Source organism: Osmerus eperlanus, chromosome 11, assembly GCF_963692335.1.
Source record: "Osmerus eperlanus chromosome 11, fOsmEpe2.1, whole genome shotgun sequence".
In the NCBI taxonomy this organism is placed as follows: Eukaryota; Metazoa; Chordata; class Actinopteri; order Osmeriformes; family Osmeridae; genus Osmerus; species Osmerus eperlanus.
Genome location: NC_085028.1, coordinates 9,442,883 through 9,458,041, shown reverse-complemented (window position 1 = coordinate 9,458,041; position 15,159 = coordinate 9,442,883). Strand labels below are relative to the sequence as shown.

The following is a 15,159-nucleotide window of genomic DNA, read 5'->3' as shown; positions in this document are numbered from 1 at the left end:
GCGTAAACCCCCTTGTTTGTAGAGCGCCAGGTTGTGGAAAAGGCGTAAACGTTACGTGATTGTGAATGGTCTGCGTCCAACGTGCGGTGTCGTTTAGACTGCGTGCTCTGGCCAAGACGAAGGCAAATCAACAGCTACAAACGTGAAAAGCGGTGAAACGTTCATTCAATTTTTCAAGAGAAATGCTGTTTTAATTGAGGGTGCACCAAAAGTATTTTCAACACAAAGCAGTTTCCTTGGAAGGGAAGGAGGTGGGTTCTTCGCAACTAACGTTAAACGATTGCTAGCATTCATTGTTTGTTGTGTAATTTTTCCGGTCGGTTAGCTTGCTAGCTATGCTATGCTAGGCTAATACCAGCAGTAGGAAGTATCTTCTATAGCTGCTGGCTAGGTTAGTAGGTAGCCTAGCTAAACTCAGATTTTTTTGTTTTTGTGAAATGAACTTGTCCTAAAAATATTGTGCTAATATTGCTCATTGTATTCTGCACACTTGTGTATTCAGAAAGTTCTACTGGAATGTGATTTTTGTTCTCAAACTCGTACATTACGGGCCCATTTGTTGATGTGCGCGCGTGCCACATGAGTTAGCTACATAGCAGCACCACCTCCTGAAAGTAAAGCATTTTGGAGATCTAGATGTTATGAAAGACGTATCAATAAATTTGACAAGCTAGTGATTTTAATTGCTTTTACCCAACTAGTTGGTCTGCTGTAGTCGGTATAGATGCACGTTTGTCTTCTTTGGTCACGTATTCCTTTGTAACATTATAGATTTGAGGCGCCATGGCAGCTGCCTTCCCCTACAGAGGTGTTCCCGGAGGAATGCCACCAGGGATACCCCCTCCAGTTCAGGTCCCAGACTACATGTCAGAGGAAAAACTGCAAGAGAAAGGTGTGTTTAATAACTGGGAAAGAGTCATTTCTACTAATTGTTTTTGCTATATTTGATTAGGTCTAACAACACGCTGTTACTTTCTTCTAATTCTTTAGCAAGAAAATGGCAGCAACTCCAGGCAAAGCGCTACTCTGAGAAGAGAAAGTTTGGGTTTGTGGATGCCCAGAAGGAGGACATGCCACCTGAACATGTCCGCAAAATCATCAGGGACCATGGTGACATGACCAATAGGAAGTTCCGCCACGATAAGAGGGTCTACCTTGGGTAGGATATTTTGTTGCATCTTCAAGTTCATATTTGCATACATTCAGACTAGCAAGACCATATGGCATTGTCAAAACTCCCCCTTACCTTTTTCATATAATTTCAGAGCCCTGAAGTACATGCCCCATGCTGTTCTGAAGCTGCTTGAGAACATGCCCATGCCCTGGGAGCAGATCAGAGACGTGCCTGTGCTCTACCACATCACAGGAGCCATTTCCTTCGTCAATGAAATCCCATGGGTCATAGAGCCAGTCTACATCGCCCAGTGGGGGTAGGTCATGGTCATTCAGCTGTTACTGACTTATTCTTTCACACATTCCTATTTCGACTGTAAAAAAAGATGTTGATTTCCTGTCAACTCAACTTTTTCTGTCTACATATTTCCTCATTTGATGACAGTGCCATGTGGATCATGATGCGTCGTGAGAAGAGAGACCGTCGGCACTTCAAGCGCATGCGCTTCCCGCCCTTCGATGATGAGGAGCCTCCTCTGGATTATGCCGACAACATCTTGGATGTGGAGCCCCTGGAGGCCATCCAGATGGAGCTGGATGCTGACGAGGACTCCCCGGTGGCGGAATGGCTGTATGAGCACCAGCCGCTCAAGGACAGCACCAAGTGAGTGAGGCTCGAAACGAGACCTTTCATTGCACATGGCTGGGTATAATATGTGCCGAGTGCATGTCCTTGATGTAAATCCTAAAACGCTAAACTTCATTCTTCCCCGTCCTCAAGGTATGTGAATGGCACCACATACCGGCGCTGGCAGTTCACCCTACCCATGATGTCAACTCTGTATCGTCTAGCTAACCAGCTACTGACAGACCTGGTTGACTGCAACTACTTCTACCTGTTTGACCTCAAGGCCTTCTTCACTTCTAAGGCCCTGAACATGGCCATCCCTGGAGGACCCAAGTTTGAACCCCTTGTCAGGGACATCAATCTCCAGTGAGAACTCAAATCATTATTTAAATTAAATAATTTAACCTAAAACTATTTAATGACCTATATATTTGTACTAAATATGGAGAAGCTTGAGATAATTGTCCCATAACTAACCCTTTGCCTCTACCTTGACTCAGGGATGAGGACTGGAACGAGTTCAATGATATCAACAAGATCATTATCCGGCAGCCAATCAGGACAGAGTACAAGATAGCTTTCCCCTACCTGTACAACAACCTGCCGCACCATGTTCATCTCACCTGGTGAGCAGAACGAGACCCAAGCAGTATTCATGTTCATAGCTATAATGTCATTTCCTGTTTTGGTGTATTCTTCATGACTCTTCTTGCTGCTCTGCAGGTACCATACCCCAAATGTGGTGTTCATTAAGACAGAGGATCCGGACTTGCCAGCATTCTACTTTGACCCCCTGATCAACCCCATCTCCCACAGACACTCTGTCAAAGTAAGCTTGCTTTATAAGCAGCCTCCTCTCCTTGATGCAACATGTTTATTTTCATGTATGATTTCCTAAATGGACCTCCTACAAAGGCGCACTTGCATTGGTTTGCTTGCTCGTGCGTAAGAAATGGAGTAACATCAACATGAATGATGATTTGTATTACCGGCTGCATCTGCATTTGGTTTCTCATCATTCAGACACCCCCCCCCCCCCCCCACAGTTTTCAATTATGTCTCAACAGACATTGTTGAGAAAAACAAATTTCGAGTTTGGTTCCCAGTGTTCTAAAGTTAGGGTGTACTCATAACCAACCTCTCAATTCTCAGAGCCAAGAACCTCTGCCTGAAGATGACGAGGAGTTTGAGCTGCCCGAGTACGTGGAGCCCCTGCTGAAGGAAACGCCCCTCTACACAGACAACACAGCCAATGGGATTGCACTGCTCTGGGCGCCCCGCCCCTTCAACTTGCGCTCTGGGAGGACCAGGCGCGCCATTGACATCCCTCTCATCAAGAACTGGTAGGCAGACATTTTGGACATTGGTTTGACATGAATGCAGTAATTAAATCAGTGTTCTAGTATATGCAGGCTTTATGTCACAGACTGGGTGTCTGTATCTTGTTTTTTTGATTTTGCAAATGTAATCGAAGATGCCAGATATTCAACCATAATCCTAACTAAGTGTGCACTTCCTGTCGTAGGTATCGTGAACACTGCCCCGCCGGCCAGCCAGTGAAGGTGCGCGTGTCCTACCAGAAGTTGCTGAAGTACTACGTGCTCAACGCTCTCAAGCACAGACCACCCAAGGCCCAGAAGAAGAGGTGAGCATCGATACATTTTTTATCAATTATGGAAGTTGAAATATCAGATGGATTGTAGAGTGATTGACAAGACATCTGAAAATAATAATTCCCCCCACGATTTCCAGGTACCTCTTCCGCTCGTTCAAGGCCACCAAGTTCTTCCAGTCAACCAAGCTGGATTGGGTGGAGGTGGGCCTGCAGGTCTGCAGACAGGGCTACAACATGCTCAACCTGCTTATCCACCGTAAGAACCTCAACTACCTGCATCTGGACTACAACTTCAACCTGAAGCCCGTCAAGACGCTCACCACCAAGGTATGGAGCGATCCAAGTTTTTCTTTTTAAGCCCTTATTTGTACCCTGCAGTCAGTGCTCTCTGTGTTGTTGTTGTCATTTGTGTGTTTGGATTACTAGCCTGGTATAATGTAGGCCTGTGTGGTTTCTTTCTCTCCTTCAGGAGCGTAAGAAGTCCAGATTCGGAAATGCCTTCCATCTGTGCAGAGAGGTGTTGCGTCTCAGCAAGCTAGTGGTGGACAGCCACGTGCAGTACAGACTGGGCAACGTCGACGCCTTCCAGGTGAGGGGCACTTATTTACATACTGAACTGTACTGTTTTTACAAAGAAAGCTTCACTGTGGTATTGAGGAAGCAAATGGCTAAGGTACACTGCCTCCCCCCATCTCTGTAGCTTTCAGATGGGATTCAGTACATCTTTGCCCACGTGGGCCAGCTGACAGGCATGTACCGCTACAAGTACAAGCTGATGAGACAGATCCGCATGTGCAAGGATCTCAAGCATCTCATCTACTACCGCTTCAACACTGTGAGTACACGTACACACACTTCATTTGTGTTCATGTAAAAAATCTAGCGTATTCACAAGACATTGTAGCCAAGGTACACAAGTACTACTTGTGTGAAACTAACATTTTTATCCTAACCGCCACCATAACCATGGCAATTACTACGCCCACCCTCATGTTAGGTGTCATTGTATGTTCCCAGGGCCCTGTGGGCAAGGGTCCAGGCTGTGGCTTCTGGGCACCGGGCTGGAGGGTGTGGCTCTTTTTCATGAGGGGCATCACCCCTTTGCTGGAAAGATGGTTGGGCAACCTGCTGGCCAGGCAGTTTGAAGGTATGACCCCTTTTTTCACCTGACTTGAGTAAGATACTTGAGAATAGGAACTTTAATCTGTAACAGAATTTATTTTATGACATCTGAACTCATAATCAGTAATATGATCGGTCATTTGACTACAACCCCCATATTCCTGCCTGTAAACAGGCCGTCACTCCAAGGGTGTGGCCAAGACTGTGACTAAGCAGCGAGTGGAGTCCCACTTCGACCTGGAGCTGCGTGCTGCCGTCATGCACGACATCCTGGATATGATGCCTGAGGGGATCAAGCAGAACAAGGCCAGGACCATCCTGCAGCACCTCAGTGAGTCCTGGAGATGCTGGAAGGCCAACATTCCCTGGAAGGTAAGATTTTAAATAGTCAGCCTATTGTTCCAAACGTTTTGTATACAGTGAATATTTCTTTCCGGTCATTGAGTATATACTGATCACAAACACGGACCCTGTTTTTGACCATTCTCCCACTCTACTCTAGGTGCCAGGCCTGCCAACCCCCATCGAGAACATGATCCTGCGCTACGTGAAGGCCAAAGCGGATTGGTGGACCAACACAGCCCACTACAACCGTGAGCGAATCAGGCGTGGCGCCACAGTGGACAAGACTGTGTGCAAGAAGAACCTGGGCAGGCTGACCCGTCTGTACCTGAAGGCGGAGCAAGAACGACAGCACAACTACCTCAAGGTACAAACACATGTCCTTGTACACATGCAGGAGCTGTAGGTGGGTTTTCCGGGTTTTAAACAGGCCAATGTCTCCCTCCAGGATGGGCCGTACATCACAGCTGAGGAGGCTGTGGCCATCTACACCACCACGGTACATTGGCTGGAGAGCAGACGCTTCTCCCCCATTCCTTTCCCCCCACTGTCCTACAAACACGACACAAAGCTGCTCATCCTAGCCCTGGAGAGGCTCAAAGAGGCTTACAGGTAATACCATCTATTGTGTTAATTATTCTTTATTTAACGAGAAATATACCCTCTCAAAATGGTCTCTAATGGGATGTTGTTTGTGTTTCAGTGTGAAGTCCAGGCTGAACCAGTCCCAGCGAGAGGAGCTGGGCCTGATCGAGCAGGCTTATGACAACCCCCATGAGGCCCTTTCCAGGATCAAGCGTCACCTGCTCACTCAGAGAGCCTTCAAAGAGGTTGGTGCCCTTTCTCACTGTGTTATTGTGTTCAGGGGTATGCCACGGTTTACCTTCTATTGAGTTTTATCTAAACTAAAAGGGTAGAGAGAAATCTCCTGTTTTGATCACAGCAATCACCCATGTCACTCCCACCTGTCTCAGCCAGTCCCTGCTGTGCTCTGTTCCCTGTGCTCTAGGTGGGTATTGAGTTCATGGATCTGTACAGCCACCTCGTGCCCGTGTACGACGTGGAGCCCCTGGAGAAGATCACAGACGCCTACCTGGACCAGTACCTGTGGTATGAGGCAGACAAGCGCCGCCTCTTCCCACCTTGGATCAAACCAGCAGACACAGAGCCCCCACCACTGCTGGTCTACAAGTGGTGCCAAGGTAAGGACTGGGAGGGAAACTCTTTAAGGTGACTATGCATATGTGAGCTTTGGTTTCAGTTGTATTTGGTAGTCATTAATCAACACACTGCAACCCTCAATTCAGCTGCCCTCATAACAGGTTGTGATGGGTACAGAAGGCAGAGGACTGCTTGGAGCTTCAGTTAAGTGCATTCGACTTGTGTTTTTGTCTCAGGTGTCAACAACCTGCAGGATGTGTGGGAGACCACAGAGGGCGAGTGTAACGTGATGCTGGAGTCGCGCTACGAGAAGATGTATGAGAAGATCGATTTGACGCTGCTCAACAGACTGCTGCGTCTCATCGTGGACCACAACATTGCTGACTACATGACAGCCAAGAACAACGTGGTCATCAACTACAAGGTGAGTAGAAGCAGGAAGACCATTCGAACTGGTGTGGCACAAAATCACTGTATCATTGTATTGGACGAAAGTACAAGTGTTCTATTTGTCTTTTTAAAAAAGACTAGTATTCTTACTTTATATAGATATATTGCCTACCAGGCAAGATGTATTGGGGTAACACAATTACCCTCACCATTTGTTTGAAGTAGAACCATATTCCTCCTTTCCCCCCAGGACATGAACCACACCAACTCGTACGGCATCATCCGTGGGCTGCAGTTCGCCTCCTTCATAGTGCAGTACTACGGCCTGGTCATGGACCTCCTTGTGCTTGGCCTGCACCGCGCTAGCGAGATGGCCGGCCCCCCACAGATGCCCAACGACTTCCTCAGCTTCCAGGACACGGCTACCGAGAGCGCCCACCCCATCCGCCTGTACTGCCGATACATCGACCGCATCCACATCTTCTTCAGGTAACATCAAATAATCCAGAAAAGTGCTGGTTCTGCATTTAAGACGTGGAATCAGTCTGGTGCTTCAGGAGAATAGGTTGGGATACATTTGTAACCTGTACAAGGTAGAAGATGTCCTCCTTTCCCCCCCCCAATACATCTTTATCTCCCGTCCACCATCCCAGGTTCACTGCAGACGAGGCCAGAGATCTGATCCAGAGATACTTGACAGAGCATCCTGACCCCAACAACGAGAACATCGTGGGCTACAACAACAAGAAATGCTGGCCCCGTGACGCCCGCATGAGACTGATGAAGCATGACGTCAACCTGTGAGTCCCTGACGGAATTTGTTTGTAGAACCTTCCGTCTTCGCAATTTATTATCAATAACTGAATGCACTAACATTTCCACTTAGTCAAAGGCGTCTCTCCATCTGTTAAAACCTTTCAGTGGCCGTGCCGTGTTCTGGGACATCAAGAACCGCCTGCCTCGCTCCGTGACCACGGTACAGTGGGAGAACAGCTTTGTGTCGGTCTACAGCAAAGACAACCCCAACCTGCTGTTCAACATGTGCGGCTTCGAGTGCCGCATCCTGCCCAAGTGCCGCACCAGCTATGAGGAGTTCACCCACAAGGACGGTGTTTGGAACCTGCAGAACGAGGTAGGGTTTGTGATCAAAGGGGTGGAATGTTGGGAAAATCAAGGAATGGGAAGTTTTACCTGCCGAGTAGTTTGTTTCCACTTGATGACATTTTGGTGTGCGTGTTTCTAGGTAACCAAAGAGAGGACGGCGCAGTGTTTCCTGCGTGTGGACGATGAGTCCATGCAGCGCTTCCACAACAGAGTGCGTCAGATCCTCATGGCCTCAGGATCCACCACCTTCACCAAGGTTTGCCTTTCTTCCATGGCGCTACTTTAGGTTGTGGCACATTTTGGTGAACACCTGGGTATATATAAATTACTTCCCCCATCTCCCTCTCCAGATTGTGAACAAGTGGAACACAGCACTGATCGGCCTGATGACATACTTCCGTGAGGCGGTAGTCAATACCCAGGAGCTGCTGGACCTGCTGGTCAAGTGCGAGAACAAAATCCAGACCCGTATCAAGATTGGCCTCAACTCCAAGATGCCCAGTCGCTTCCCCCCTGTGGTGTTCTACACGCCAAAGGAGCTGGGAGGTCTGGGCATGCTGTCCATGGGCCATGTGCTCATCCCCCAGTCTGATCTCAGGTAAGCTAGTGACCAAACGTTTACTCTCATCATCAGGAGATTGTGTAGGTTTTCTACCATCTGCTGTACCCGCCGGCATTGGATAACTATCAAAACGATATAAAATAATTTCTACGGTTTGAAATGAGATGTTCGTTCATTATGATGATGATCTGGGATTGAAAACACGCCATGACACCCTTGTGTGAATGCGCTCCTCCCTAGGTGGTCCAAGCAGACAGACGTCGGCATCACTCACTTCCGTTCAGGTATGAGCCACGAGGAGGACCAGCTGATCCCTAACTTGTACCGCTACATCCAGCCCTGGGAGAGCGAGTTCATCGACTCCCAGAGAGTGTGGGCTGAGTACGCCCTCAAGAGGCAGGAGGCTATCGCCCAGAACAGGTACTGCACAACTCGATTCATCAAACTTTATAAGGTTATATTTCAGAAACCTGTCTAGTGTTATGGTTGGGTTCCATAAGAGTTGTTAACCTTAAAAGCTAATAACTATCTGTGAATGCTTCAGGCGTTTGACTCTAGAGGACTTGGAGGACTCGTGGGACAGAGGCATCCCTCGTATCAACACACTCTTCCAGAAGGACAGACACACCCTGGCCTACGATAAGGGCTGGAGAGTCAGGACTGACTTCAAACAGTACCAGGTAACGGGCTGCATTCAAATGACATAATACATGGGATATAGATAACCCTCAATTTACCACAGGCATAACCTGAACCTTGATATGTATGCATTTTTTGTTAAACTGCTGAATTACAAAGCCTAATGCCTTGTCTTTATTTTTGACTCAAGGTTCTGAAGCAGAATCCGTTCTGGTGGACTCACCAGAGACACGATGGCAAGCTGTGGAACTTGAACAACTACCGAACAGACATGATCCAGGCCTTGGGTGGCGTGGAGGGCATTCTGGAGCACACCCTCTTCAAGGGCACCTACTTCCCCACCTGGGAGGGTCTCTTCTGGTGGGTCAACTTAATACTGCATGTCTAGTGCAGAGCACCACAACTGGAGGCAGGCTTTCAGTCTTCTGTTTCTAACTTATTCAGTAGTCACTCTGAATCTCCACATTATGTACTTTACAATGATTGAAATTTACTAATATTCCAGTATTTAGAAAGGTTGAATAATGAACAACTTATTTCCATCCTTCACTTCTCCACAGGGAGAAAGCCAGTGGCTTTGAGGAGTCTATGAAGTGGAAGAAGCTGACCAACGCCCAGAGGTCTGGTCTGAACCAGATCCCTAACCGTCGCTTCACCCTGTGGTGGTCCCCCACCATCAACAGAGCCAACGTAAGGGGATGAAGGCTGTGTCAGAATGGATTTGAACATGCATGTTTGTCTGACCTTCCAGTTTATAAATGGAAGGATTTGGCTCCTTTTGATTGTCTGCCAACTCTTTGGTGTTAATACTTAATGGGTTGGTCCTCTCTCGCACGCTTGTAGGTCTACGTGGGTTTCCAGGTGCAGCTGGATTTGACTGGCATCTTCATGCACGGCAAGATCCCCACTCTGAAGATCTCCCTCATCCAGATCTTCAGGGCTCACTTGTGGCAGAAGATCCACGAGAGTGTTGTGATGGATCTCTGTCAGGTAAACCTTCATAAGGAGTTGCACCAGTCAAAAGATTTGAGTGTTTCATAGGTCAGTGTTATCACATGCAAATACACCTACATGCTGGTCTTTAGTTTCTTCCATGTGTGTTGTTCAGGTGTTTGACCAGGAGCTGGATGCCCTGGAGATTGAGACGGTCCAGAAGGAGACCATCCACCCCAGGAAGTCCTACAAGATGAACTCCTCCTGCGCAGACATCCTCCTCTTCGCCTCCTACAAGTGGAACGTCTCTCGTCCTTCCCTGCTCGCAGACTCCAAGTGCGTACAAGACTTGATGCTTAACACTTACTTGCCATGAAGTTTGCGTAGAGGGATTGGTGGAGAATGTGATATATTTATCATGTTATCCTAACCTTAAAGATATGACTAATTGACATTTTGTGATTTAAAGGAAGTGAAACATGCCTCCCATGTTACACAGCAGTGCATTTTTTTTTGTGTCTGTCGGTGTACGAGTGTACGAGTTAATGAGAGCACTGTCCTCTCTCCTCTTCAGGGATGTTATGGACAGCACCACCACCCAGAAATACTGGATTGACATTCAGCTCCGCTGGGGTGACTACGACTCTCACGACATTGAGCGCTACGCTCGCGCCAAGTTCCTGGACTACACCACCGACAACATGAGCATCTACCCGTCTCCCACCGGAGTGCTCATTGCCATCGACCTGGCCTACAACCTTCACAGGTTAGCAATTAGCTTGTTAGCAATGACTCCACCTGGCCTACAACCTCAACAGCATTGCTCTGATGTCTGACTTCAGTTGTGATATTAATGTGTGCTGTGGATTTCTTTTTGTCTGGATGCTGGTCTTGCTGCAGAATCAATTGCCCTTTGTAGACATAAATAAATGCATTAAATGACCAGTGAACAGAGCATGATTAACCTACTTTAGCTATAAGCCCTTGACAAGTTGAACAAATAGTAGTGACCACTACTAATACACAAAGCATGGACATCATTAGGATTTATTTACCTTCTAATTCTGAATATCTACTTAACATTGTCTACATCTATCCCCAGCGGCTATGGTAACTGGTTCCCTGGAGGCAAACCCCTGATCCAACAGGCCATGGCTAAGATCATGAAGGCCAACCCAGCCCTGTACGTACTGAGGGAGCGCATCCGCAAGGGTCTGCAGCTCTACTCCTCCGAGCCCACTGAGCCCTACCTGTCCTCCCAGAACTACGGAGAACTCTTCTCAAACCAGATCATCTGGTTTGTGGACGACACCAATGTCTACAGAGTCACCATCCACAAGGTGAGGAGAAGGAGGCATCACCTGTCATAGGTTTTAGACTTGTCACTATTGTCAACATGTTTCATTAAACTCCTATAACGTTTTCACATTTATTTTGGTATTGGTCCAAGACTAGGTTATGACATGTTTTTGGGAACTCATTTCAATGCCACAAGAAATGTATGGGTCTTGATAATACCTCACACGCAGACATAACTATTTAGTAATCTTACTTTGTCTCTTTGTAGACCTTTGAGGGTAACTTGACCACCAAGCCCATCAACGGAGCCATCTTCATCTTCAACCCCAGGACTGGTCAGCTCTTCCTCAAGATCATCCACACCTCTGTGTGGGCGGGACAGAAACGTCTGGGACAGGTATACCCTTTAGTCCACAAGCTAAATAAATGTTATTTTTCCACTATTTGAATTTTTCCACTATTTGCATATTACCCTATCATCCATCTATGTGTAATCATCTAACCAAGTACTATATTCATCTTTTTTTATTTCTCCTGTGTCTCTGTAGTTGGCCAAGTGGAAGACTGCTGAAGAGGTGGCAGCTCTGATTCGCTCCCTCCCTGTGGAGGAGCAGCCTAAACAGATCATCGTGACCAGGAAGGGCATGTTGGACCCCCTTGAGGTGAGACCTGACACTGGAAGAACTGGGGACCATTTTAGATGACAGAGAAAATCATATTGAACATCAGTATGATTGAAAAAGTTTTTCCTTGTCTGTGCATCTTTACATCTGTGGTATTCTAACCTGTGCTCCCCTTCTACACCACCTCCTTTAGGTCCACTTGCTGGACTTCCCCAACATTGTGATCAAGGGCTCGGAGCTCCAGCTGCCCTTCCAAGCCTGTCTGAAGGTGGAGAAGTTTGGAGACCTGATCCTCAAGGCCACTGAGCCTCAGATGGTCCTTTTCAATCTCTACGACGACTGGCTGAAGACCATCTCCTCCTACACGGTGAGGGCTGCTCCACCAGCTGTGAAAGCATCATTAGGGATGACGGCTTTTTCCAATGACACATTGTTACAACCAGGGTGTGTTCAAATGGGTACAGATGGAGATAAATGGCATTCTAAAGAAGTTGCTTGTTGGTCCACAACCTAATCCTGCTACATCCCATCTTAAATGCTTTTAAGAACCATATTAACCCTAGCTTTTTCTTTATACTTGTTTGACCCTCTAGGCCTTCTCCCGTCTCATCTTGATCCTGAGAGCGCTCCATGTGAACAATGACCGTGCCAAGGTGATTCTGAAGCCTGACAAGACCACCATCACAGAGCCCCATCACATCTGGCCCACGCTGACCGACGAGGAATGGATTAAGGTTGAGGTGCAGCTGAAAGACCTCATCCTTGCCGACTATGGCAAGAAGAACAAGTGAGTTATTCCTTAGGGATGTTCATAAAGTATGCATAAGGTTACATAAACCTGTCTTAAGCATTTGCGGGCCATCTTGTTTTTTACCACTGAGGTTATTAACTTAAAAAACATGCATCTTCCATTTCCAATAAAAAGACTGGTTTTGTCATGAAATACATTCTGTTAACGGTGCATTTATGATCATGAATGTACTCTAATGTAAACGTATTCCGCGGTCCCTGACATCCACCCTCCTCGTTCATCCCCTCAGCGTGAATGTGGCGTCCCTGACCCAGTCTGAGATCCGTGACATCATCCTGGGCATGGAGATCTCCGCCCCGTCTCAGCAGCGGCAGCAGATCGCCGAGATCGAGAAGCAGACAAAGGAGCAGTCTCAGCTGACGGCCACGCAGACACGCACCGTCAACAAGCACGGAGACGAGATCATCACTTCCACCACCTCCAACTACGAGACCCAGACCTTCTCCTCCAAGACTGAATGGAGGGTCAGGTAAGGAGGGGATTTTGGAGAAGGCACAAGACTTGGTGGATTTTTTGTTTGTTACATTATTCCTTTTTTTTTTTTTTTTTTTTCTTCACCACACTAAAATTAATTGATTGGCCTTCTCCCACAGGGCCATCTCTGCAGCCAACCTGCACCTAAGGACCAATCACATCTATGTGTCGTCTGATGACATCAAAGAGACAGGCTACACCTACATTCTGCCCAAGAATGTGCTCAAGAAGTTTATCTGTATCTCTGACCTGCGTGCCCAGGTCCGTACACCACCCTATAGAACTACTTTTACCAAGTTAACCTCAGCTGAGACAATGGCATCTGTTACTTTGATCTATTGTTAAATGTTAATGTTTGTGTGTGTCTCTAGATTGCAGGCTACCTGTATGGCACCAGTCCCCCTGACAACCCCCAGGTGAAGGAGATCCGCTGCATCGTCATGGTGCCTCAATGGGGAACGCATCAGACTGTCCACCTGCCCAATCAGCTGCCTGGACACGAGTACCTCAAGGTCAGATGCGCACGCGCACTAACACACACACACCGCACTCCTAAACAATAAACAAACCGGCCCTATTACTGGATCCTTATGTTACACCTCATATATCTCTCTCTCTCCTCTTCCTCCCCCTCTGCAGGAGATGGAGCCCCTAGGCTGGATCCACACTCAGCCCAACGAGTCCCCACAACTGTCCCCCCAAGATGTGACCTCACACGCCAAGATCATGGCCGACAACCCTGCCTGGGACGGAGAGAAGACCATCATAATCACCTGCAGGTAGTACTCACTCATCAGTTGGTCCAATTTATTTTGTATGTCTTGTCTGCATTTAAGTTGACAGGCATCATCCAGATCAGTGTGCTCTAGATCTGTATTAGTATTTCACAGAATTTCTGTCCATAATCAAATCAATAATGTTTATATTTTCCCTAGTTCAGAACACAATAACTCGGTAGCTCCACTTTCAAACTCCCACACCCACATGCGTCACTATAACTGTCCTCAAAATGCTTAACCTGTGCTAACCTACATATACAAAAAACTCCTCCTTTCAGCTTTACCCCAGGCTCGTGCACACTCACCGCCTACAAGCTGACGCCTAGCGGCTACGAGTGGGGAAGACAGAACACAGACAAGGGCAACAACCCCAAGGGCTACCTGCCCTCCCACTATGAGAGGGTTCAGATGCTGCTGTCTGACCGCTTCCTGGGCTTCTTTATGGTGCCTGGCCAGGTGTCCTGGAACTACAACTTTATGGGTGAGTAAAGGCATTTTAGATGACATTGTGAATCTCCGCTTCAACAGCAGGGGGAAGCTTTTGGTTAGTTGCAAACTTATTTTCTACGTTGCCAGCTTAAAAACATGCACTTGTGTAATCTGTGGAAATATTTAGTGATTTATAAACTCTCATGAATTGAAACCCAATTAAGATGCATGCAAAACCTTGAAATTCAACCCTTGAAAACCTTTCATTAACATACAATTAGACTGTGCCATGACATGTGAGACATCCTTATGACACATTGTTTTCCTTTTCAGGTGTTCGCCATGACCCCAACATGAAGTACGACCTTCAACTGTCCAACCCAAAGGAGTTCTACCATGAGGTCCACCGACCTTCGCACTTCCTCAACTTTGCTTCGCTGCAAGAGGGCGAGGTGTACAATGCAGACCGTGAAGACATGTATTGCTAAGGGAGACCACACCCCACCATGACCACCTGGCTACCATCTTTGTATTGAAGATATTTGTATGGGGACCTTCTGAAAATTGGTCCATTTGTGATATAAGCATTTGAGCATTTCTACCAATTTTATGAGACAATTGGAAGTCAGTTTAGGGCCACATGTATTTACATGTATTTGTTATTGTTACATGTATTTTGTTATTTCCAAATGCCCTCTTTCCCTCACAATTGGTTTTCGGCAAGGCGTTCACATGACATCTCTACAGCCTGTTTTGATTCATGCAGCTTATCTTGGACACAAGTGAACTGGTGTTTGTGCAGCTTTACTGCTGCATATCTCGTAGTTTATATAGATGTGGAATTTCTTTTCATAGGGGATAGAAAACGCATTTTCCCAGGTAGAAACAAATGTAATTGAAAGTGACATTAGTCCGTTTTTTTACGCTAGCAATCATTACCCGTATGCTATGTTGTGCATTAATTGTGGACACTGTAGTTTAAAGGGTCAAAAATAAAGAACTTTTATAATAACCATTGCCTCAAGATTTGTGTCTTGGTGATTGTTGTTTAAAAGTAATTTTGTTTTGGCAAATAACATCAAAATTACTTGATTGTTGTATTTCCAATATAGGCTTGAGGCTGCTCGTTTTGGCT

General features: G+C 46.8%; 1 protein-coding gene across 1 annotated transcript; it reads left to right on the top strand.

The window, feature by feature from the left end:
* The first annotated feature begins 80 nt into the window (after positions 1-80).
* prpf8 (pre-mRNA processing factor 8) lies at positions 81-15,036 on the top strand. Its single transcript, XM_062473341.1, has 43 exons — positions 81-251; positions 772-892; positions 991-1,159; positions 1,266-1,430; positions 1,559-1,777; positions 1,895-2,107; positions 2,242-2,367; positions 2,465-2,570; positions 2,894-3,084; positions 3,267-3,386; positions 3,494-3,683; positions 3,826-3,945; positions 4,057-4,191; positions 4,374-4,503; positions 4,654-4,850; positions 4,981-5,187; positions 5,269-5,432; positions 5,524-5,650; positions 5,830-6,022; positions 6,218-6,405; positions 6,622-6,860; positions 7,025-7,171; positions 7,293-7,503; positions 7,615-7,731; positions 7,826-8,073; positions 8,278-8,457; positions 8,582-8,717; positions 8,867-9,036; positions 9,237-9,366; positions 9,520-9,666; positions 9,785-9,945; positions 10,184-10,375; positions 10,712-10,949; positions 11,177-11,305; positions 11,457-11,570; positions 11,725-11,898; positions 12,125-12,318; positions 12,572-12,811; positions 12,936-13,077; positions 13,188-13,328; positions 13,456-13,595; positions 13,874-14,076; positions 14,358-15,036. Exons 2-43 carry the CDS (start codon positions 784-786, stop codon positions 14,510-14,512), a joined length of 7,017 nt encoding a protein of 2,338 aa, XP_062329325.1. The 5' UTR covers positions 81-251; positions 772-783; the 3' UTR covers positions 14,513-15,036.
* Positions 15,037-15,159: the final 123 nt, after the last annotated feature.